General features: G+C 35.1%; 1 protein-coding gene across 3 annotated transcripts in view; it reads left to right on the top strand.

Annotated features, from left to right (window-relative positions):
• Positions 1-21,100, top strand: part of PKL (chromatin remodeling factor CHD3 (PICKLE)) — a 72,432-nt gene extending 51,332 nt beyond the window's left edge. For 2 of the 3 annotated variants that reach the window (XM_086454939.1, XM_086454938.1), the window contains exons 25-31: positions 1,526-1,587; positions 1,740-1,816; positions 3,644-3,774; positions 12,231-12,600; positions 19,440-19,572; positions 20,131-20,204; positions 20,301-21,100. In XM_086454939.1, coding sequence (XP_086311065.1) covers positions 1,526-1,587; positions 1,740-1,816; positions 3,644-3,774; positions 12,231-12,600; positions 19,440-19,572; positions 20,131-20,204; positions 20,301-20,840 — 1,387 coding nt within the window. In that variant the 3' untranslated portion in view covers positions 20,841-21,100. Of the gene's footprint in view, positions 1-1,525; positions 1,588-1,739; positions 1,817-3,643; positions 3,775-6,043; positions 6,113-12,230; positions 12,601-19,439; positions 19,573-20,130; positions 20,205-20,300 lie in introns of those variants that run through there. The other variant, XM_086454940.1, reaches the window with a different exon arrangement.
• The last annotated feature ends 3,340 nt before the right edge of the window (positions 21,101-24,440 follow it).

The following is a 24,440-nucleotide window of genomic DNA, read 5'->3' as shown; positions in this document are numbered from 1 at the left end:
CAAGTCATATTTAGAACAGCAAGGCATCTTTTTTAATAGGTGTAGATCTTATATGCACTCTTATATTGTTTCTTATTAATGTTTTGCACGCACGCCTCACATTACTAGCAACTCATGGCTCCGTCACCGAAACGAAGTAATGTCGTCCAAAGTCCAAAAGTGGTAAAAAAGCTTATGGTGCAATCGCCATACTTCGATTGATGAACCAGTAAGGATTTGGTGCGGTAGATTAAACCTACGCCATCACCTAATAGATTGAGATGCAAACCCTAAACATGGTACCGTCGCACAATGCAATTAACAAAGCGATCAGCACCGTTAACGGTGAAGAAAGAGGTGTGGGTTCATTGCCCTAGTACTGGCTATAAGATAGGGAGTGGCGCCTTTGCTCTAATCCCGCGGTTGTCGGGATGAGAGCACTTTCCCCTTGAAATAGTTGTAGTTGCATTGAATAGCGTGCAGTAAAAATTGATTTCTTTTCTTTGTTTTGGGTTGGTCCCCTCGACCCCCTCATTGGCTTCTTTTAATAAAATTATCTTTACTAATAAAAAAAATTGATTTCTTTTCGCTTTGTAAGGCTTTATAGATGATATATTGATTGAATGTGACCGTATGTTTCCAGGGCAAAGTAGCATCCGCCATAAATGCTTAGTGACCATAAGTTCGTGGTCAAAATGCCATAAAAGTCTAGGAAAAGATGCATTCCTATATTTTTCTCTAGTGCTCATCCTTTTATCTCGCAATCACCGGTTTGCGGTCCCCAGCTGAGTTGCCAAAATGTAATGGAGTAAAAATACATTAATGAAGAAAATTGCAGATTAGGTTTATTTGCTTGAAATTCGTCCCTATAACAGTATTCCCCATGAGTATATTGCGGGGGTAAGGGGGGGACCACTCCCACTTGGTGCCTTACTTCACCTAGATGACATTGATGGCGTAGGTGGACGATGCCTATGAACGACGTAGGTGGACGGTGCCTATGGACGAGAGATAGAGAGCCCTCTGTCTGATGCTCTAAAGCTCTCTTTTATAGACAAACGTTAAGTTACTAAAATGTCCCTCTCTAATGACTCATAAGGTGATGAATTTCTGAGATAAAATGGTAGAATTTGCGATTACGCGGGTCATAACGATCTCTTGGCCTCCAAACCTATGGTCACTTTGTCCCCCCACTTGACTATGTTTTTTCCACCTCATGTATGGTCAGTCCACATGGTGTATACGTGGATCAACTCATTTTGAATATTGACAAGGTTATTCGTAAGTTACCATCTTCTGTTATGGTATTTTATTTAATCATTGGAAAGTTTATATTAGTCGGAACACGTTCCAACTGATAAACCCACATGCCATCATTCAGTTCTTCAAGTTTTTTAATGTTTACATTGTACTTTTTTATTTTGTGCATTGTTTTAATAAGTTTGATTTTAGCTCTAAATTAATTATTGATGAGAGACCTTTCTTCATTCTAGAGAAAAGTCGTGTGGTGTTTTGGTGTTTTTGACTTCCTGTCATCCTTTTTTAGATATGGTATTCTCTTCTTGTCTCACATTGCTGAAGATATAACCGACTCCCCTTCCTTTACAGGTGATTTTTTTCCTTTTAACACTGATATTTTGTAGATTCTCTGGTTTTTATTTTATTTTTTATACTTGTACCCTTAACTGTACTGTATTTTAAAATTTCTGGCATTGTTAATCCATTACTAATATCTTCTATTATTATATTTTATGCCATAGATGGTGTGCCAAAAGAAGGTCTTAGGATACATGATGTTCTTGTCCGGATTGCAGTTTTGCTTCTGATAAGAGACAAGGTATGTTACCACACAAGGTTAATCATGCAATGTTTTTGTTTTGAAATAAAATTGTCATGGCACTAATATTCTAATTGGCATGTACGTTATACCCTTTATGTAGATATTTTTATTAAATCTGCATGGTCTCAATGTGGCATGTATACCTTATAGCAATTTATGTGGAATTTCACGGGGCCTTTAAGCATCACATTTAGACATGAACTTTCTCCAGCAATTCACATTCCTTGATTTGACACTTTTGATTTAATCCAATAAGAATGAGTCAAGTTTCATGCTAACTGATTTACGCTATGCAAGAAGTGGATGTGCGTGTAAATGTTTTTCAGGATAAATGACATTTCTTCTTGTTTGACCGACATGGAAAAAGGGCTGATTGTAAAAGCTTTTTTTTTTCTCAAATTGGACAACGTTATGGAAACAATTTCCTTCAAAATAAAATGCAATCGTTCTCCATCATTTATTGTTTCATTTTCTTCATGGATTTTGAAGGTTATGAGTCTATCCATTACCCTTGTTTGTCACTCACAACCATGTCGAAATGCGGACATCCCCCCTTGGATTGTTGATGAACATGCTGGATCATTTATAATCATACATTCCATTAACGTCTCTCACACTGCTTTTTCTTGGTGAGGTTTAAGTGTGAAGGTTTCTGACTCTAATCTTGTTGACATTCTAGAATAATAGAAAGCCCCCATTCTCTATAAAATCCATGGGGAAATGTATTGTCTCTCTTTCTCTAGCAAAACCCTAGCATGGTAAATAAATAAAAAAAATCCTCTTTAATTACAAAAATGATTGATAAAATGGTAGGACTCTCAGAAGGAAAAAAAAAACTTTAGGGTGTTTGAAATCAATGAAGATTTCGATAATAAAATACTCAACATCAAAGCCTTTTTGCTCCACTAGTGAAGGAGTGTAGGGGAATAATCTTTAACGAAAATTTCAAATGGGGTTTGATTATTGATTTATAGTAACGGTTGCTCTGGTTTTGTCTCTTTTCTTGTTTTCTTGCTTTAATAGGTTTTCTCAATCTCCAGAGTGTTTGTATTTTCTCTTTTGTCTTCCTTTAAATAAAATTTGTTATATTTATAGAAAACTCTCTCTTTCCTTATTTATTACTCTCCCATATCTCTTATAGACTAGGCAAAATTTATGTTATTATTTGGATTTTGTTTCTGGGGGTGGGTTCAACCAAATTGCAAGGAAACATATTCTGTTAAACAACTCCACAGAAAACCCATATCCTGGAAATTGATTTTCCACTTGAAGTGCAGTTCCTGTTAGTCAAATGCAGCCTAAGAATGTAAGATGTGAGGGAGGGTCTAACTTCCAACATTACTTTGTACATGATTCTCAAACTTCGACATTACCTTATACATGATTTACATTGACCTTTCACTTTATGGCGTACACTTGTTAATTGATTCACAAGCTACAAATGGTGGAATTGAGTAGTTGAGTAGCTCTGAACTTAGCAATTAAAAAAAAAGCAGAGTAACTATTGGCTTTCCAGTAACAAACCATCGCCTCCTCTTGACTCTTGAGTGTAGAAATTGTATCAAATCAACGTTACCATAATCATTGCCTTGTCCTTAATACTTGCATTAGGTTAAACAGATCTTGTTCCTCCATTCAATTCCGTCTAAACCCACTTCTTTTGTTATTTCAAGCATATTAATATTTGCTCCCACTACCTCAATCCACATCTTTCTTGGTCTTCCTCATTATTTTATTTTATCTTTTCATTTCATCTTTCAAATTTGTAGTTGTATCACGTTGGGTATGGAAAGCTACAAGTTACTAATTTTTGGATCGTAATAGGTGAAGCTTCAGTCAGAAAAACCTGGTACTGTCCTTTTTTCAGAAGACATTGTAGCGCGTTTCCCAGGGTTGAAGAGTGGAAGATCATGGAAGGAGGAACATGATTTAGCATTGCTCCATGCGGTTTTAAAGTATGTTTCCCTTATTTTTAAACTTTGGGTTCTTATTTGAAGTAGACATTGCCTGCACTTTCTTTGTCCTAGTTAGTAATTGTTTGCATTACATAATATATCTAATTAAGTTCAATATATTATTTATTGAGACAAAACAGATGTTAGGCAATATTTCAAAATTTTGATTTCAATGTATTTTAGTCTTTTTATAAATGAATATCTCATGTATGGTGCAGACCTCCATTTGTTTTTGGAAACTATGAAATATCATGGAAATCTTGGAAAAACAAACAGGGACGAGTAAGGGTGTTAATGCATACTCATTTAATTGTGTTATTGGTATGTATAGGACGTGTGGGGGCAAATTGGTCTTTTTGAGTTCCACACGTTCCACTTAGTGTAACCCTAATTCTCTTATATAAATATAAGAGAGGAGGTTCATAGAATAAGTTTTTCTATTGAGTCTCTCTCAATGCTTCTCTAAATCTCTCTTTCTCTTCTAAGCAATAACATGGTATCAGAGCAAGGTTTAGATCTTGAAGTTTGAGAACCTACTCTTCTCTTCCTATTTCCCTTTCTTCTTCTTCTTTGATCTATTTGGTATTAAAATCATAGGCTTTTGATTACAACCTTGGGTTTTAATCTTCTAGTTGGTGAATACTCACAATATGTGAGTATATTTGAAGTTGGTGTTTTGTAGTTTGGTGGTGTGTTTTTCCCTAGGAGGTTTAAATCTACTTTTCGAATATCTGCGATTTTTCAAAAAAAAAAGGAGGGTGGGGACTTTAGTCATCTGTGATTTGATTTGTAAGTACATAGACCATATTCGATCAGATTTGGTTATTGCGATCAGGTTTGTGAATCATATCTACTATTTAAAAAACAGATCTGATTGGTATATCAAATATGGTTTATTTGGTGTGATCTGTTTACTATGGAGTGATTTTTGATGGAGATGAAGTCCAACGTTTTATCTCCTCTTGAGTTCTTTAATCTTCAATAGACCTCGATCAAATTAAATGGAAATAATTTTATCCCTTGGTTGAAATCTGTTGAGGTATTCCTTACTGCCAAGGAAAAGTTGAAGTATCTGCAAGATGATCCACCTAAGATTGACGATCCTCACTACTTTGAGTGGGTTCAGAAAAATGCTCAGATTATGACATTGTGAAATTGTATGGATTTCACCATTGGTGTCAACTTGATGTTCCTATCTTCTGCTAATTAGATTTGGATTCAGGTTGGCAAGATGTTTTTTGGAGAAAATAATATTTCTCGGATTTATCAGTTGGCTGAATAATTCTTTTCTGTTTAGCAAGGTGACCAAAGTTTACCAGCATATTACTCTCGCCTACAAAATATACGGAACGAGCTCAATGTATATCAACCCTTTACTATTGATTTGTCCGTACTACGTCGACAGCGGGAAGAGATGGATGTTGTTCGCTTTCTTTCTGGTTTGAAATCTGAGTATAATTCTTTTAAATCTCAGATTTGAACCAGTAAAAAAATTGCCTTCACTTACTAAAGTTTTTTCTTGCCTTCAGAGAGCTTCTGCTGGTAGTTCTGGTACTACATCATTGGTGTTTGAATTTGACTGATCGACATTGACTGTTTCTGGAAGTACAGATCGTGGTTGTGGCCGTTGTGGCGGTCGTGGGTATCGTGGTAACCATGGTGGAGGCCGTGGAGGGAGTCGTGATTCTAGTGGGGGTCTTGGTCGTGGTGCACCTAGGAAGTGTACCCATTGTGAACTTGATGGTCACTCTGTGAATTTCTGTTGAAATTTACATGGTTAGCCAACAAATTGGGCAAATCATGCTATTTCTAATGGCATTAATGGTGGTGGTTTTGTTGATCTGAGTCAAGTGGCTTCCCATGCAGATATGATTATTATCTCTCGTGATAAGTATTCCAAGTTACTTTATCCTCCTCAACTTGGTGTCACGTCCTCCAAGACTACGACTCTAGCTTACTCAGGATATCCTGTCTTGCTTCATTTTCATCCCCTTGGGTCATTGATTCAGGGGCGTCAGATTACTTGACTTGGTCATCAGGTGTGTTTTCATCTATTCAACATTCTTCCTCTTCGTCTTAGTTTGTTACTCTTGCTGATGGTACTACTTCTAAGGTTTCTGGTATTGGAACTGTCGTTCCTTGTTCTACTCTTTCTTTATCTTCTGTATTATATGTTCCTAAATTTCCTTTCAGTTTAATATCCATCAGTAAGTTAACTCAATCTCTTCATTGTTTCGTGATGTTTTACCCCTCATATTGTGTTTTTCAGGATCTAAAGACGAATATGACGATTGGTGGGGGATATGAATCTGGAGGTTTCTACTATTTGGATGGTGGTGGAGGTTTGCCTACTCTTCATGCCACAATCACTCTACAACAATGGCATTGTTGACTTCGTCATCCTTTACTTCGTTATTTAAAAAAGATGTTTCCCACTTTGAGTCGTATTTCTATTTTAGATTGTGAGTCATGTTAGTTAGCTAAACATCATTGTGTTTCTTATCCATCAAAGTCTATTATTAGAGTATCGAGTCAGTTTTATCTAGTTCATTATGATATTTGGGCTCCTTATAGGATTAGGATTGTTTCCTGTTGTGGGTTTCAGTATTTTGTTAATTTTGAGTTATTTTTCTATTGTTAAATTGTTTCATACTAAAATTCCAACTTAGTTTGGTGCGCAAATTAAGTTGTTTCGTAGTGATAATGCTAAAGAATATGATTCTGAACCTTTGAATACTATCTTTCAACCTTTGGTATTATTCATCAAACTTCTTGTACACGCACCCCTCTACAAAATGGTGTTACTGAACATAAAAATCAGCACCTTCTTGAAGTTGCACGTTCTCTGGTGTTTTAGATGCAAGTTCTCAAACCTTACGCGCAGGGGGGGGGATGCGATTCTTACATGTTATTTGATTAATCATATGTTTATGTCTGTTTTCTTACCTCCACGGATCTTTAGTTTTGTCTTGTTTATTCACCAGTCGTCTCTTGGTTTTGATAAGTTTGATCCACGTTCAGTGAAGTATGTATTTCTGGGATACTCTCGTACCCAGAAAGGTTATCGTTGCTATGATCCTTCAGTTCGTCGTGTTTATGTCAATGCAGATGTTACATTTTTTGATTCTATATCATATTTTACATATCCAGTACAGTATGATGATCTTTTCTTTGCTCTTTCTTTTCCTGTGATTGATTTATCTACCAATGGTCCATTTCCGCTTCCTTATGTTCGCAGAAAGCAATTGACAACTTCTTATCCCCATCCTCCTCTAAGCATCCCATTTTTAAGTTTGTTTATTTATCTAATCTGTTTACTTCGTATCGTGGTCTCGTTTCTACTCTTTCTTTTGTGTCTATTCCTAGTAATGTACATGATGTTTGTCTCATTCAGGTTGGAGACATGCTATGGCGGTTTATATGGATGCTCTTCATCACAATGATACTTAGGAGTTATTGTCCTTATCCGCTGGTATGCGCACTGTTGGTTGTCGTTGGGTGTATGTGGTGAAGCATTTGCCTGATGGGTCTATTGAGCGGTTGAAGGCCCGCTTTGTGACCATAGGCTATACTCAGACTTATGGTGTGGACTACTCAAATTTTTTTCTCTTGTAGCAAAAATGACTTTTGTTCGTATTGTCATCTCTCTTGCTACCCACTTTCAGTGGCCTTTATGTTAGCTGAATGTTAAGAATGCATTTTTGAATGGTGATTTGGAGGAGGACGTGTACATTGAGCAACCTCCTGGTTTTGTTGCTTAGGGAGAGTCTGACATGGTGTGTAAGTTGAAAAAAGGCCATTTATGGCCTAAAAGTCTCCAGGAGCTTGGTTTAGGAGATTCAACGAGCTAGTAGTTCAATTTAGGTTGAAACAACGTCAGATAGATGATTCGGTGTTTGTTTGCTTCAATTCTTCAGGGACTATCATTTTGGTAGTTTATGTTGATGATATACTCATCGCAGGTGATGACACTAATGGAATAGAGGAACTGAAAGCCTTCCTTCACACACAGTTTCAGATAAAAGATCTTGGCAAGTTTTGTTAATTCTTAGAGATAGAAGTTGCGAGATCTAAGAAAGGTATTCACCTAGCTGAAAGAAAGTATGTTCTTGATTTGCTTAATGAGACATGTATCTTAGGAAGTAAACCTATGGACACCCCAATGGATCCTAATTCAAAGTTGATAGTTGACCGTGGAGAGTTGTTTGATGATCTAGGAAAATATAGAAGTCTAGTCGGTAAACTCAATTATTTGACTATCACTCGTCTAGATATTTTTTTTTGTCGTAAGTGTAGTGGGTCAGTTTATGGAAACACCAAGGGTTCCACATTGAGAAGCTGTTGTTCGGATCCTTCGATTTTTTAAACGATCTCCGAGACGTGGTTTGTGGTATGAGTCCAAAGATCATTTGGACTTAGCGGGGTATAGTGATGCTGACTGTGCATGTTCTCCATCTGATAGGAGTTCTATATCTAGTTATTGCACTTTCTTGGGAGGAAACTTGGTTTCTTGGAGAAGTAAGAAGCAAAATGTGGTTGCAAGGTCTAGTGCAGAGGCGGAATATAGAGCAATGGCTCTTATGACATATGAACTGACATGGGTTAAGAATTTTCTCGGAGAATTGGATGTTAAGATAGTTACTCCTATGTGATTATATTGTGATAATCAAGTTACAATACATATTGCTTCCAATTCAGTGTTTCATGAGCGAACAAAGCACATTGAGACAAATTGTCACTTTATCAAAGACAAGGTTTTATGTGGGGAAATTAGTACACTGTTCATGAAGTTTGAAGATCAATTGACAGATATGTTCACTGAGGCACTTAACTATAGTCGCCTCAGTCTTATTTTCTCTAAGCTGGATTTACTTGATATTTATGTTCCAACTTGAGGGGAAGTGTGAATTTTTTTTCTATAGTACTTTATTTTCTGTAGTTTCTTTAGTTTATTTCCTTTAATTTTTTTGTTCCAAGTTGGACTTTCCAACTTGAGAGGGAGTGTTATTGGTATGTATAGGACATGTGGGGGCAAATTGGGTTTTTCCACTTCCACACTTCCCACTTAGTGTAGTTCTAATTCTCTTATATAAATATAAGAGAAAAGGCTCATAGAATAAGTTTTTCTATTGAGTCTCTCTCACTGCTTCTCTAAATCTCTCTTTCTCTTCTAAACAAGAACAAACTGAAACTGAACTGAACTTGGAATAAAAAACTCTAGCTTTGGATATCTTTTTTCTATACTTGGTTAGAGTCGAGTATAAAAGGAATTGAACCAATTAGAACCAGAGCTGATTTGGGTTTATCTGGCGGGACTAATGGGTATTTGGAACCGATTTGTTATGTCAATTTTTTTATATATTGTAGATGGTTGAAGGCTTCCCTACCTGCTAAGGTTGATAGATCTTACACAAAGTTCTTCATGTTTCCATTTACTATATATTTGAGCTTAAAGTGGCTCTTCTCTTTAAGAAGTTTATTATTGTAAACAAGATGGGTTTTAATCTATTAACAAAACGTTAACTCATCTTTACAAAAACAAATCGTAAGTATGTTGAAGTTTTATAAATAATTTGTTTCAGCCTTGAAAGGTAAAAAAAGATTAATAATTCATTGAAGGCATTTTCACTTATTTCGTGCTGGAAAAAACTTACTTGTAAAGAAGATGGAATTCACTATTACTCTGAGGTTATTCTTTGCCTCAATTCAGTTCTTGAGAACTAGAATTGATGGGTACCCATGGTTGGACGGTTTCGGTTCTGGTTCCACTTATTTTATATCTAGAATAGGAATCGACAAAAACCTAAACTATAGTTCCAGTTCTAGGTACATCAAAAGCCACCCGTTTACACCTCTACCACACACTAATACTTTTGTAAATGGTAAAACAAGCATGATCAATAGCTATTGGTACATTTAATATTTGTGTCTAAGACTTTGGATTTGAAGAGGTCAAGACACCCTTTGGGTGTAGTTTATGGAGGGGAATCATGAGCGTCAACTTGAAGTTTAGGGAGTTGCTGGTTTTTAAGTGTGGGAATGGGGAGAGAATTCACTTTTGGGAAGATATTTGGTGTGGTAGCTCCCCATTATCCACTCAATTCCCGAACCTTTATGCACTCTCCTTGAAAAAAGAAAATTCGATTGTTGACTTCTTGAACCACTCTGGGTTAAGGTACTGTTGGGATTTTGGCTTTAGAAGGGGTTTTAATGGTTGAGAGATTTAGGAGTTTGCAGAATTGATCTTCAAACTGGAACAAACCACTGTGGAGTTGTTGGGGTCTTATTAGAGGGTATGGACATGTACAAGGGACAATAATTTTTCGGTAAGCTCATTCTGCGCTTCACTAGTTCCACAAGGGTTAGTTTCCTTCCCTATTGGCCCCATGTGGGGTCATAAAGTGCCCTCAAAGGTTTCTTTAAGGAAAATCTTTTCTTTTGACAATCTTATGAAAATGGGTTTTGTTAGGCCAAATATTCGTTTCGTGTAGAGGGGATGGGGAGTCAATTTTCCACATTTTGATTCATTGCCCATTTGCTCGAAAAATTAGGGTCCATTTCTTGAGTCTCTTCAATTGCTAATGGGTGTTTCCAAACTCGGTAGCGTCGCTATTACAAGAATGGAACCATAACGTTTTTTGGGTAGATAGAGGTACCGATGGTCCGTCGCCCCTTTTGCAATATGTTGGGTTACGTGGAGGGAAAGTATCAGAGAGTGTTTAATGGGCATGTGTTGGACCTTCAAGAAATCATTTTGGAGGTGTTGGTATGGTTATTTTTATGGAGTAAACTAGATTCGGACTTAAAGGGGGTTTTGTTTGATGATTTTGTATTTAAATGGGAATCCCTATGTGCTAGTTAACTGTGTACTTTTTTAATTTTCTGTATTTTGTAACTCGACTCTTCTTCTATGGCCGGTTACCTCAACCGGCCGCTTTTATTTCAATAAAATGGTTCTACTTATCAAAACAAAAACTTTGGATTTGAAAGTTGGTTCACTCTGGTTGATTGATTCAAATCTCCGAGACATTATATAATTTTTCACTCTTGGAGAGATGAAATTCAAGCTGTGAGGTTAGATCTCTCTCTCGGTATAAGGATATATGCTAGGGTTCTGAGAGTCTTCAAAGATCTAGTTAAAACTCCAAAGCTTATAAGAGATGCAAGTTATAACAAGTTCGATTGAAACAGGAAAGTTCGAATTAGCAAAACTCACATAACATGATTGATCAAAAAAGGTGTTCAAACGATCAGAAATATCCAACCGATCAATCGGAATTGGAGCACTGACCGATCTCTTGTAAGCTGCATTCTATCGATCGGATTATATCACAAAATATCATTCAGCTAACCGTGAAAGTTGGAGATTATGGGCTAAGGTTGATTCGGTTTCTTCTTATATTTGAATTTTTTATAGTTAGCACTTCATTGAGCTTTTTTGGGTTTGAAGGTGAAAAAGTATACTGAAGAAGAATGTTAAATGAAATAGGTTTTAAATTAGAACTAACTATTAACCAAGGGCTTCCAGCGGTTGAATGCTCTTCTAAACTAGTTGCATTAGGAACAAAAATCAACAGAAGAATCCATCTGAAAATCAATGAATTATTCTTTAAAAAAAAACCCCATGAATAGTTCTTTAAAAAATTTGAATGTCCCCACTAAATCCTATAAGTTGACTCCATTGTCACTAACCTAGCCTCACCAAGCTTAATACCTTTGTGACACTTGAGCTAAGTCTCCTAGTAGCCAAGTTAGCTTCCCCCAATGAGTTGCAGCTTTCACTTCAAATTTCCATGGCACTCACTCACCACTCAAAGAATTGATAGAAGATAAACGTATTATTCCATACTACTATGAGAGGATGAATACAAGCATGATCACAACCCCCCCCGCGCCAATAGACTTAGGGATGAGAAATGGATGTAACTATGTTGTAGTATTCAACCCTTGCAGAACTTTGTAAAAGAATCTACCAAATTCTGTTACTCTAGAACTTTCCTAGGAACTCTACAATATATAATTCATGACTATATGCAATAATTATGGTATATCATCGGAACTTAGTAGACTTACAATATTATATTAGCACTCTTTGGCAATTTCCAGCTCTTCTGGATGTTTCAAACTTCCACAGACCTGTTGGAAGACAGAAACTTGAGGCTGTTGCAGGTCCGTGACACCATGCTCTGGATCTACTTCCCCTCGTAAAATCCACCTAACATAATGATTATGGTTTCGTTTCCATATATTTTGGAACAAATGCCCCATCATTTTTTATTTGAAAACTAGTGTATCTTATTTAGTAATATGTTGCTTTGGAGCCCTAAAATCATTGCATCCTGACTAAAAGGATACATATCATCCAATATCTCATGTTACAATCATCTCCTATTATCCTGTTGTTTCTACCATGCACTAGCAGTAGTTTTTATTGTTTTTTTTTTCTTAATCTGAAGGCATGGATATGGAAGATGGCAAGCAATTGTTGAAGATAAGGATTTACATATTCAAGAGGTCATTTGTCAGGAGCAGAACCTTACTAGGGATTCTTTCTTTGGAGGCGCTCAAATGCATGATGGCACAAGTATGGTCAACCCTGACGGAACATCCAACAACCAATTAAAGGGATCTGGTGGTGGAAATGATTCTGGATGTGATGTTGCACAGGGTGCCACAGAAAATGCAAACCGTGCCCAATTATATCAGGATCATCCCCCTTCATTATACCATTTCAGAGAGATGCAGAGAAGGCTGGTTGAATTTATTAAAAAAAGGGTGCTTCTCTTGGAGAAAGCACTTAATGCGGAGTACCAGAAAGAATTCTTTGTAAGTTGATTTACACATTCTTCCAACGACCAATATTTTTTTTTCATATGGCTTTTATTGCTTTGATCATTGAAGTATGCTCGCTTGCTTGGTTTCCTGTTTCTTGTCTTAAGAATTACACATCCCAATTATGCTGTTTGATTCGTACTTTTGTATTCTTCTATGGTCATTTCTCCATACTGAATTGATCTTTAGCTGCTATTATAGAATGTTCTATTATACATAATTTTCTATTGATACATTTGGTGAGTTACACATTCTACTTTTCCCTTAATGCATTATTTTGTTTTTTTCCTATTAACCATTATGGTTATATTAACAATAATATCTGATTCATCTAGATAGAAGGTAGGTATTATTTTAATATGAAACATTAAAAACTCTAGGTCTATGCTCATGTCTAGTTGGGGAGCATATCAAGGGTTGGGATAATGTTCTTCCTTTGGCTGAATTTGCTTACAACTCTTTAAGGAACCGAACTACTAATACTTATCCTTTTGAAGTGGTGTATGGTTTCAAGCCCTCTAGTGTTGTTAATTTGATTCCTTTCCCTACTAAGAAAAGGACAAATGCTAGGGCTGATGATATGGCAGCATTTATGAATGATCTTCATGTACAAATCAAATTCCAAATTGAGAGTTTGAACAAAAAAATATAAGGAAGCCGTTGATCTTCATAAGGGGAGAGTTGTGTACAATGTAGGCGACTTGGTTTGGGTGGTTTGAAGCAAAGATGGGCAGCCGGATGACTTATACACCAAACTTAAAGCTCAGAAAGTGGGGTCTTGCAAGCTATTGGAGTGCATCAATGATAAAGCTACAGGGTGGAACTTCCTCCACATTTGAATATATCTAATGTGTTTAATGTACAACATTTGCTGCCTTATCATGTCGCCTAACTCGTGGTCGAGTTCTTTTAAGGATGGGAGAATGATGCAGTCCAAGTTATTTAGTGGTTGGAGTTGGTTAATTGTTTGTTATTTCGGTTAAATAACAACCTAAAATAGTTAATTGTTGGAGTTAGCTAGTTGTGAGTTTCTCTTTAGTTTTATCTTTTTTACTTTTAGGATTCATGTAAGGGTAATATTGTCATTTCGGCTGTTATGTTTCTGTTTTAACTTATAAATAGGCCATCAAATGTAGTTGTAAACAAGTTTTTAGTTGAATAAAATAGCTTCAAGAGAGATTTTTCTCTTCCAATTTAACTTTTCAACATCTCTTCAAGTTTTCACTCAAATTAGTCTAAATTTCCAGATTTGATTGCATCACGGAAGGTGAAATTAATTGTCATCAAGCTCAAGGGAAGGGCCTCTGTATGATGGGAACAATTTCAAGTGAGTCGAGTTCGAGGAAGTTAAAGGAAGATCAATGATTGGTGCAAGATGAAGAAGAAGCTCAAGGAGCAATTTCTTCTTTTCAATTACAAGCAAACCATGTATAAAGCCTTGCACAATCTTCGACAACATGGGAGTGTGGCTGAATACACTGAGGAGTTCTATCAATTCGTAGTAAGTTGATTTGAATGAAACCAAAGAACAAATGGTTGCAAGGTATCTTAGTGGCTTAAAGTCTTCTACTCAAGATATCCTTAGTCCACAAAATTTGTGGACTGTTTCGGAGGTCTATAAATCGAGCTTTGTTGGTGGAAAAACAACAAAGTAGGTGTATAACAAGGTATGGACAATAGTCTCAAGGTAACTCTAGGGCCAGCCAACCATTTCAAGTTGATACCAAGGTTGGCAACTCGTCAAGTATTAGTAAGAGTGATACTTCCAGGGTTAGACAACAAGCAAAGTCTATTCTTACTACCCCTAATCAGCCCTATAAAAATCAATTTGGGGCTGGAAATCGGTTCAAAGGTGGCACTTTCCAGTGCTATAAATGTGGTGAGCCTGTACACAAGTCTTCAGATTGTTGGAAGGCAAATGGTTTTCACAATAAGGCCTTTTTTATTTGAGGAAATGGTGGAATCGCAACCAAATGAAGAGTTACCCATCTATGATCAGCCTCTAAATGAGGATATTGGTGGAGATATTGATGAAGAAAAGGGATTAGCACGTGTGATGAAGGATTTTTCTTACTCTCAAGCATGAAAATGAAGATGATTGTTGAGAACCGATATCTTTTCTACTGACCATGATACCTTTGATGAAATTACTAGACCGGATGAAGGTGAAGAAAGTGGGGAACATGTGGATTACAATGATTACCTATTTATGATGAAGAAGACTATGATGTGTTTGATGCAATTATCAATCCGGGTGAAGGTGAAAGTCTTGTTATTGACAAGGTTTTGGCCACTCCCACTTTCTATGATGACATTGCACACATTTCCACCACATTTGCATCTTGTTTGCACACCTTGGCTTTAGAAGTTATTGGGTTTGATTGGCTCAAGGATGTGTATGAAGACAATGCCTACTTTGGCCCAATTGTGGAGAACTGCAAGATTCGGGTGTGATGACAATGTATTGAATGATGGATTCTTGTTCGAAAGAACTCAACTATGTATTTTAGATTGCTCAATTCGGCAATGATATTATTGTGGAATGGAGGACTTGGTGGTCACTTTGGGCAAGACAAAACAATGGCCTCTTTTGGCCAAAATTGCGGTTGGATGTAACACAGTATGTTGAGAGATGTCAAATTTGTCAAGCTTCAATGGATCAAATGCAAAACACGAGACTTTACAAGCCATTACCGATTCCTAACCTTTTGTGGGTTGATGTTGGCATGGACTTTGCATTGGGACTTTCTAGAACTCAACGAGATTTGGTTCCTTTACCAAACTTGGGTAGAGCAAGCAAAGATGTTGAAGAAATGATGAAGATTGTGCATGAAATCTATGAGCAAGATATGACTTCATTAATTAAGGATTTTCATGCACAAATCAAATTCCAAATTGAGAGTTCAAACAACAAATATAAGGAAGCTGTTGATCTGCACAAGAGGAGAGTTGTGTACTAAGTAGGTGACTTGGTTTGGGTGGTTCTAAGCATAGATAGGCAGCTGAGTGGCTTATACACCAAACTTAGATCTCGCAAAGTGGGACCTTGCAAGATTTGGAATGCATTAATGATAATGCTTGTAGGGTGGAGCTTCTTCCGCATTTAAACACATCTAATGTGTTTAATCTACAACATTTGCTGCCTTATTATGTCGTCTAAGTGGTCGAGTTCTTTTAAGAATGGACGAATGATTCAGTTCAAGTTAGTTAGTTAGTTGTTTGTTGGAGTTAATTAATTAGGCCCTGTTTGATTCTACAGCCAGAATCTGCTGTCAAATTCTGCTATCAGAATCTGCTATCAGAAGCTGAAACATTGAAAAGCTTGTTGGATAGAGCTTTATAAAAGTGCTGTGCTGTTTACTAGTATCTGGTAATAATTGTTTGATGCAGCTTCTAGAATCTGCAGTATTAGGGTAAAATGACCAGAATACCCTCAAGGTTAATAGTGCACCTAGAATGCATAAAAATTTACCAGAATACCCTTATAAATATATAATTACATTAAATATGTATAAATATAATAAATTTATATTAAAAATTTATAAAAATAATTATTTTAATTTTAAAAAGCTTATAATTTTATAAAAAATTTATAATTCTATAGAAATTTCGACAGCATTCTTAAAAATGGACATATGAAATTTTCCTGATAAACAAAATACCTGCATAATACGCAATGTTGATAATGCCCCCAAAATGCATAAAAAATTATTAGAATACCCCTATAAATATATAATTACACTAAATATATATCAATATAATAAAATTATATAAAAAAAATTATAAATTTTTTTTTAATTTTAAAAGGTTTATAATTCTATAAAAAAATTGTAAAAAATTTATAATTCTATAAAAATTATAAAAGATTTATAATTCTATCGAAATTTTGGCAGCATGTCCTCTTAAACATGGACATATGAAATTTTCCTGATAAGCAAAATACCTGCATAATACGCAATGTTGATAATGCGCCTAGAATGCATACAAAATTATCAGAATACCCCTATAAATATATAATTACACTATATATATATATATATATATATATATATATAAATTATATAAAAACAATTATAATTGAAGTTTCCAATGGCCTTGGATGTCAATTGGCATCCATTTAATAAGAATCCAACAAGAACCGAAACCCCGATTTGTTTGTTCTTTTTTATTTGAACCTACTAGAATTGTGCCTCTTTGGAATCAAATCAATTGAAAGCCAAAATCCAAATAAAAATTTAGGATCAGAACTGTTCAAGAATATAATTTTTTATGTTTCGATTCTCCATTTGTTCTTATAACAAACAATAATTCCACATTTGGTTTCACAAATTAGTCTCCAAATTCCCAATATGTCATATCAGAACAAGAAATTCAACAATATAAGGCAGTAATCATCAACAAAACCTATAATTTATCATAGTAAATTATAGGGGAAAAAAATATCTCATAAGCAATTCTATCTAATGTACCTCTAAACATATTTCTTAAGATTTTCCTACAAAATTGATCGTTAGGAACAACACTAATCCCTTATCTCTCTAAAATCTTTTTGTTTGAAACTTGACCTGATCAATGGTGAATATTTTTTGGTGAATATTTATTTGAGATGCCCTAATTGATGTCATACCCCTTGACCTTGGTCTCCTTTAAAAGATTAACAAATTGATATAAATGCCCTTTCGTTCAAGTTCTATTATTTTTTTTAATAAAATCTACCAAGAAATTTGAAATAACCCTAACAGAAATTTTTTTATTAATCCAACCTTTGCAATTTTGTCAAGAATCAGTCACAGAAATTGAAATCGATGAGAGAGAGAGAGAGAGAGAGAGAGAGAGAGAGAGAGCTCACAAAGCTGCTGTGGGAAGGGATTTGAAGGCGTTGATCGAAAAAGGTGTCAAATGGAGGGATTAAGTTTGATCGGACTTCGCGTCGTTGTCGTCGATCACAAACGGGGTCGTCAATGGCGTCAATCGTCGTCGCCGTCTTGATCGGGATTAGGTTGAACGATGGTTCAAGTTCAAGGCTTGGAGCTGGCCGTCGTTGATGGGTTTCGATTGAACGAAGACAACGTCGTCGTCGTCAATGGGTTCAATCGGAAAAATGCTGGTCGTCGTCAATGAGGTGGGTTATCGTTGCTATCGAAATTGAAGGTTCAGACAAAATGATAAAGATGAACGATAGGTTTTATCGCAAACTCATTGGAAATATTATAAATGACGAAGGGTATTTACGTCATTTCACTTCGTCGCTTTTAAACGTGGTTGTGCGAAGCCCCTTTCATCTGCTTTTCAAAACTGCGGTAAAAAACACAAATCTGCGTTAAAAACTTTGAAACGCGGATTTTCGTAGCGTTACCAAACGCACATCGCATCTCAAATATGCGCTTTGACGCTAAAAAGCCGCATTTTGAAGCTGAATCAAACACCACCTTAGTTGTTGAAGTTAATTAGTCTTGTTAGTTTCTCTTTAATGTTGGTACTGTTGTCAATTCACTTGGGCTGTTATTTTTTTGTTTTGCCTATAAATAAGCCATTGAATGTAGTTGTAAATCAGTTTAGTTGAATAAAATAGATTCGAGAGAAAATTTTCTCTTCGAACTTAAACTTTCAACTTATCTTGAAGTTTCACGCAAAATTGTCTAAATTTCCAGATTTGATTGCATTACCTGCTTAGAACACTTGCAAAATCGCAAATGTTTGCTGCACTTTCATTTTTAATTGTTTGTAGAACAAAAGTTCCTCAAATGAATGTAGTGATTTTTTTTTAAGGGTGGGTTATCAAGGGGTGAACAGACATTACACCTTGTAAAACAGTGGAATAAAATGAGTATTTAGGTGAGGAGCGTGCTTATGTGAAGCAAAGCACAGTCCATTTAATGAATTTAATATAATATATTAAAGGGTCAGGTTCAAGGGCCATATACAAAACCAAACACTTTTCAATATATGGGTTAGAAGTATCGGAATGGGCTGATTTTTCGTGAGGAGATCATCCTTACCAAAAATCAGCCCATTCTGAAACTTCTAATCAGCCCTTAAAACTGTAATTGTACTAAAGTATCCCGAGTCATCTTGATATCGTTTATGAACAAGACAGATATTCAAGGTTAATGGTCTCGCACGTTGTCTTGTTTGACAACTGAGATGACTCCGGATGTATTTTGAAAATCACGTTGGAGTCAAATGGGATTTTGTATGTTTGATTAGAATAATTAAAGTTTTATAATTTTAATGTATATTGTTTAAATAAAATTCTGAGCTTGTGACTAAGCATTTTCTAATCTACCTTATTTAAAAATAAACGTTTATAATTATTTGCATATAAATGTATATTAATAAATATTAAATCGAGTAACAGTTGATCTCATTAGAGATGAGATGATTCATCCCAAGATAAGTTGGTCTCATCAATGAACGAGATAGTATGTCAAACCGAGATTCGAAATCATGATTAAGAATGTCTCATGGAGAAAACGCATGCTTCCAACTATGTAAAAATGCAATCCATGGGTGGAGATTTATCCTCGGGAGAAGTATCCCCGAGATGTGTGTAATCAGGATACATATAAATCCCAACCATTGGATTTCATGTTTGCACAGTTGGGATCATGTGCTTTCTCATGAGTCATTGGAAACCGACCCTATATATACTGATTTTTTCTTACTGCATTCTTTTTATTCTACGTGATGGGTTTGGTAACTATTAAGTAGCCTTAGTCAATTTATTTCCTTGTTAACTGTTTATTTTAAAGTTTGAAATTATGAAGAATGGGTATGGATCCATGCCATTTATCTTTTTGGTACTCATACAAGTTTCTTTGGGATGATTACAGGGCGACGTAAAACCAAGTGAGACAGCAAATGGAGAGCCTGAAATTGAAACGAAGGTTATAGGTGTAGAAAGTCCTACTACCTTGGAGGATGATGTCCAAAAGAATGACCAGTTACCTTTCATCGAACCAATTGGTAAGCCCGTGGGAGGTGTTTTTTTTTTCTTGACAAATCCTTCTAGGTTATTCGATTAAACTCTGAATATGTGCATCAAGATGTTTGTTTTTTATCTCAATTTCTTGAGTATGTGGTGGTTGAGTGATTTCTGGATTCATCTTCATTGCTTAAATTTTTGTTCCAGGGTGTACCCTGATTCTTTAGTATGCTGATCTTGTTACCTTGAGAAAATAGTAATGGAAACTTGTGTGATATGGTGCTACTTTTCCCTGTTGTATCATTCGTTATTCTCATAAATGACTTTGTCGTATGAATAAAAAAATTAAAAAAATAGTGATTTTGTCATAGAAATTAAAACACGATAAGTTTTTATTTTGTGATTATATTCTCAACAAACTAACACCAAAATTAGTTCACCTTAGTAATTCAAAATCTCATTATGCACTATGAATTGATATAAAATGATTTGACTGATTCTAGTGTACAAACAATTATTTCCACAAGCACATCTTGCCAATTCAAAGTGATTGTTTTTATGAAATCAAAGCTTGACGTAGAAACCTGTTTTTATTACAGCTTCAGAAGAAATATCAGCAGCCGCCTGTGATGACAAATCAGATCGCTTAGATATGGCCCGGCTCTATAACGAGGTAAAAGTATAAATGGTAATATCAATTTGAAGGTTAACTGAGCTCTTACTGTATGGTCATGAATTCAATTTTATGGTTAATTTTATATTTGTTCAGATGTGCAGAGTAGTCATAGATAACATCCAAGAACCATTCCAGACAAGCACTAGCAACAAACCTACAGGTTATAGAATTGGAAGAAATCTTCGTCCACTTGAAACCATTTATGAAGAGATACACCGGATTCTTGCTGCGGTGAACCAGAGTTCCGTTACTTCAGAGGAGTTAAATGCAAATTCAGACCTACCAGCACAGCCTGAAGAACATAGCAAGCCTGCAGGACCTAGCTTGCCATCAGACATAAGTGTGGATGATCCTAAATCTGGAAGAATGCTGGATTCTCTGCCCAAGGTCACTGAAATCAAAGAAGATTCACCTTTGTCTGTCGATCCATCAGCACCTCATGGGGAGTCTACTTCCTCACCAAAAGGAACAGCAGATGTCGTAATGATGGAGGCAAAGGAAAATGATGATGCGGATACCGATGCTGCACCAAACAAATGCACACCAAAAGGTGCGGTTGATGTGGAAATGATGGAGGCAAAGGACGATGCTGATGACAAGACGGAAGCTGGAGTCATTATTTTGGATGATTGAGTGATGAGTGGTAATTGAGTTGTGTTACTGTTCTTTTTCTATTTCGTTTTCCCTCATCAATAACTTATATTGAGATCAAGCTGAATGAAGTATCCGGCCTCTGCAAGTTTTACTAATTTTCGCTGACTTTTGACTTTAAAATTGGTGGGACAGTTATACTGAATAGTGAAATAGATTTGCAGAAAGGTGTTTCCTCCTCTGAATGGGAGGTGTTGTATCATACTTGGATTAAAATTAAAGAAATACATGTGCCAATTTAAGATGACAGAAGATACGCTAATTATGTGCTGGGTCATTGAACAATATATATAATAGGTTTGGGATCTGTTGACTCCTAAGAACGACTCATGAAAAAAACACATAATCCCAACCCTTTAAACACAAAATCCAATAGTTGAGATTTACGAGTATCTTATGACACAAATCTCCGATATATTTAATTGTGTTTTTTTCATGAGTCATTTGTGTTTTTTTTTTCTTGAGTCATTCTTAGGAGTCTAAGGGATCTTGAACAATATATATATATGGGTCCCGTTCGGCACCCTAAGTTTTACCACACACTTTAACAAACGCGTTTTGTCTTACATGGGTTAGAAGTTTCGGAATGGGCTGATTTTTGGTGAGGATGATCTCTATGGTGAGGAGATCATCCTCACCAAAAATCAGCTCATTCCAAAACTTCTAACCCCATCAAAAATGATTTACAAAAAATGGACGGTCCACGATTTTTCAACTTGTAAACATGGGGCTAAACATTTCGGAATGGGCTGATTTTTGGGGAGGATGATCTTCTAATCATAGAGATCATCCTCACCAAAAATCAGCCCATTCCAAAACTTCTAACCCATGTAGGACAAAAAACGTTTGTTAAAGTGTGTGGTAAAACTTAGGGTGCTGAACATTTCCCTATATATATATATATAGGGTCGGGTTTTGTAGACACATAAAGCTACTCATAAAGCTATAATGTTTTTGTCTTATATGGTTAAAAAGATTCAGAATAGGAGGATGATCTCAATGGTGAGGGGATCATTCTTGCAAAAAATCATCCCATTCCAAAACTTCTAATCCTATCAAAAGTAATCTATAAAAATTGGACGGTCTAAAATTTTTCAACTTGTAAATATGGGGCTAGAAGTTTCATAATAGGCTGATTTTTGGCAAGGATGATCTCCTCACCATAGAGATCATCTTCACTAAAAATCAGTCCATTCCAAACATTTTTGCCCATATAAGATAAAACACGTTGTAGTTTTATGAGTAGCTTTATGTGTATGCGGATTCTAATCCATATATATATATATATATATATGTTTGGTTGCCAACGATAGGGAGTCAATTTGTCTTATATGACTTAAACGTTTTGGATTGAGCTGATGGGTTGTGAGGATGTTCCCTAGGGTGAGGAGATTATCATCACAAAAAAATGAGCTTAATCTAAAATTTTTAAATCCATCGAAGTGATTTACAAATTATCGGTAAATAATCGATGGTCCACCATTCCAATCACTTTTAATGGTTTTAGAAGGTTCAAATTGGGCTGAGTTGTTGTGATCCTGTTCACAAAAGAAAAAAAAAAACAAAAGAGCTCAATCCAATATATTTAAATCATATAGGACAAATTGTTTGCTGCTGAACCTATATATTTAAAAGATGAGATGGAGAGAACTAAAATTAGAAATGAAAGTATCCATGAAAATGTAAACCTAATAGGTGAGGAAATAAGAGTTGGATTGAGATGATTTTCTTCCTAGGAAATAGAGGGTCGATAGCCCACAAGCCTATTAAGTTTCATTAAAAAATTAGATCTAGAAAAGATTCAAAATACACTTCTTTTGAGCTTTGATGGAAGGTCTTGAAGAAAGATGGCTACTGGACTTTCACCTAACTCCCAAACTTAAAATTAAAATTCAACTGTGAAAAATAACTTTTTTTGAAAAAAATAAAATTGTAAGTTCATAGAATTTTGTCATTCTAAAAGCATCAGATCATGTTCTTTGATGCCAAAGGTGTGCCAAAGGACTCTTAATAAGGCTATTTGGACTCATGATACTGATCGCAGGGATGTAGAGAACAAAATTCTATGAATTTTTTTATTTTTTAAAAAGGTTAATTTTCACCATAAAATTTTAATTGAAAGTTTGGGAGTTTGGTTGGTGTTGAATGGCCAATTTGGTAACCATTAGCTAAATGACCCTCGTTACTGAGTAAGGAAAGTCTCTTTTCTTTTTTTAAATTAAAATAGAAGGTGGCTTGTGCAAACGCACTAGTATTAAAAGTGTTTATTTGTAAAATAAAATACTGATTAAAGTGTTTTTTATGATTATATAACCTGGATTATATTAAGGTGCTATTTGTTAAATTGAAAAAAAATAAGTGTTGAAACTTATAAGCGCTGAATTTAAGTGCTGGAAAAGTTGTTTGTTTAGATGCTGAAACATGTTTGTTACACATTGTTGAAGTTGGTAAATTGTCTTTGTCACCCTTACAATCATATTATACATTGTTTGCATGTTTCAAATGCTTATTTATTATCAAACACAATAAAATATATTATTTCTTATAAAATTAAAATATAATTCATTTTTAAATAATAAATAATACTCAAATCTTCAATTTATAAATAATAATTTTTATTTATAAAATCCCACAAATTTCAAATTAAAAATAATAATGTCATACAAGTCACCAAAATTTGAAATCAAAATTAAAATAACTTAATTTTGGATGAATAATTTTCGATGGAAATGAATGATGTATAATTATAAAAGCACCCTATGAATTAATAAGGGCAACCCACACCATATCCAATTTTTTTTGTTTTATATGGGTGAAAGTTTTTGGAATGAGTAAATTTTTAGTGAAGATGGTATATATGATCTAGAGATCATTCTCACCAAAAATCAGTCCATTTTGAAATTTCTAACTCGTCAAAAATAGTTTTTTTTTTTTAAAAATGGACGATTTACAATTCTTGAACTTGTTTTGATAGAGTTAGAAGTTTCAGGATGTTCTGATTTTTGGTCAGGATGATCTCCTCATTGTAGAGATCATCCTTATCAAAAATCAACTTATTCCAAAACTTTTAACCCATATAAGACAAAATAATTTAGCCATGGTGTGAGTTTATTAATTTGTGGGGTGCTTATATACTAATGAGGAGATCATCCTTACTAAAAATCAACTCATTCCAAAACTTTTAATCTATAAGACAAAATAATTTAGTCATGGTGTGAGTTTATTAATTTGTGGGGTGCTTATATACTAATGAGGAGATCATCCTTACTAAAAATCAACTCATTCCAAAACTTTTAACCTATAAGACAAAATAATTTAGTCATGGTGTGGGTTTATTAATTTGTGGGGTGTTTATATGCTTATCTATAGGATATAAGAGGTAATATCCTTTTAAGAATAAGGGCATACTTGTCCATACCAAAAAAAAATGAAGGGCATACTTTTTCGTGTCGAAAAAAGCGAAGTGCTTATTGCTTCAGCATTTTTTTTCAGCATCAAAATAGTACTGAATTTTTTTCACTTATTTTGAACAATAAACACTGAAAATATAGAGTAAACAAATGTGCTATTTTGACAAAAAGT

This window comes from Akebia trifoliata, chromosome 10, assembly GCF_017979445.1.
Source record: "Akebia trifoliata isolate Shusen 1 chromosome 10, ASM1797944v1, whole genome shotgun sequence".
NCBI classification, from domain to species: Eukaryota; Viridiplantae; Streptophyta; class Magnoliopsida; order Ranunculales; family Lardizabalaceae; genus Akebia; species Akebia trifoliata.
This window is presented reverse-complemented; position numbering and strand designations above follow the sequence as displayed.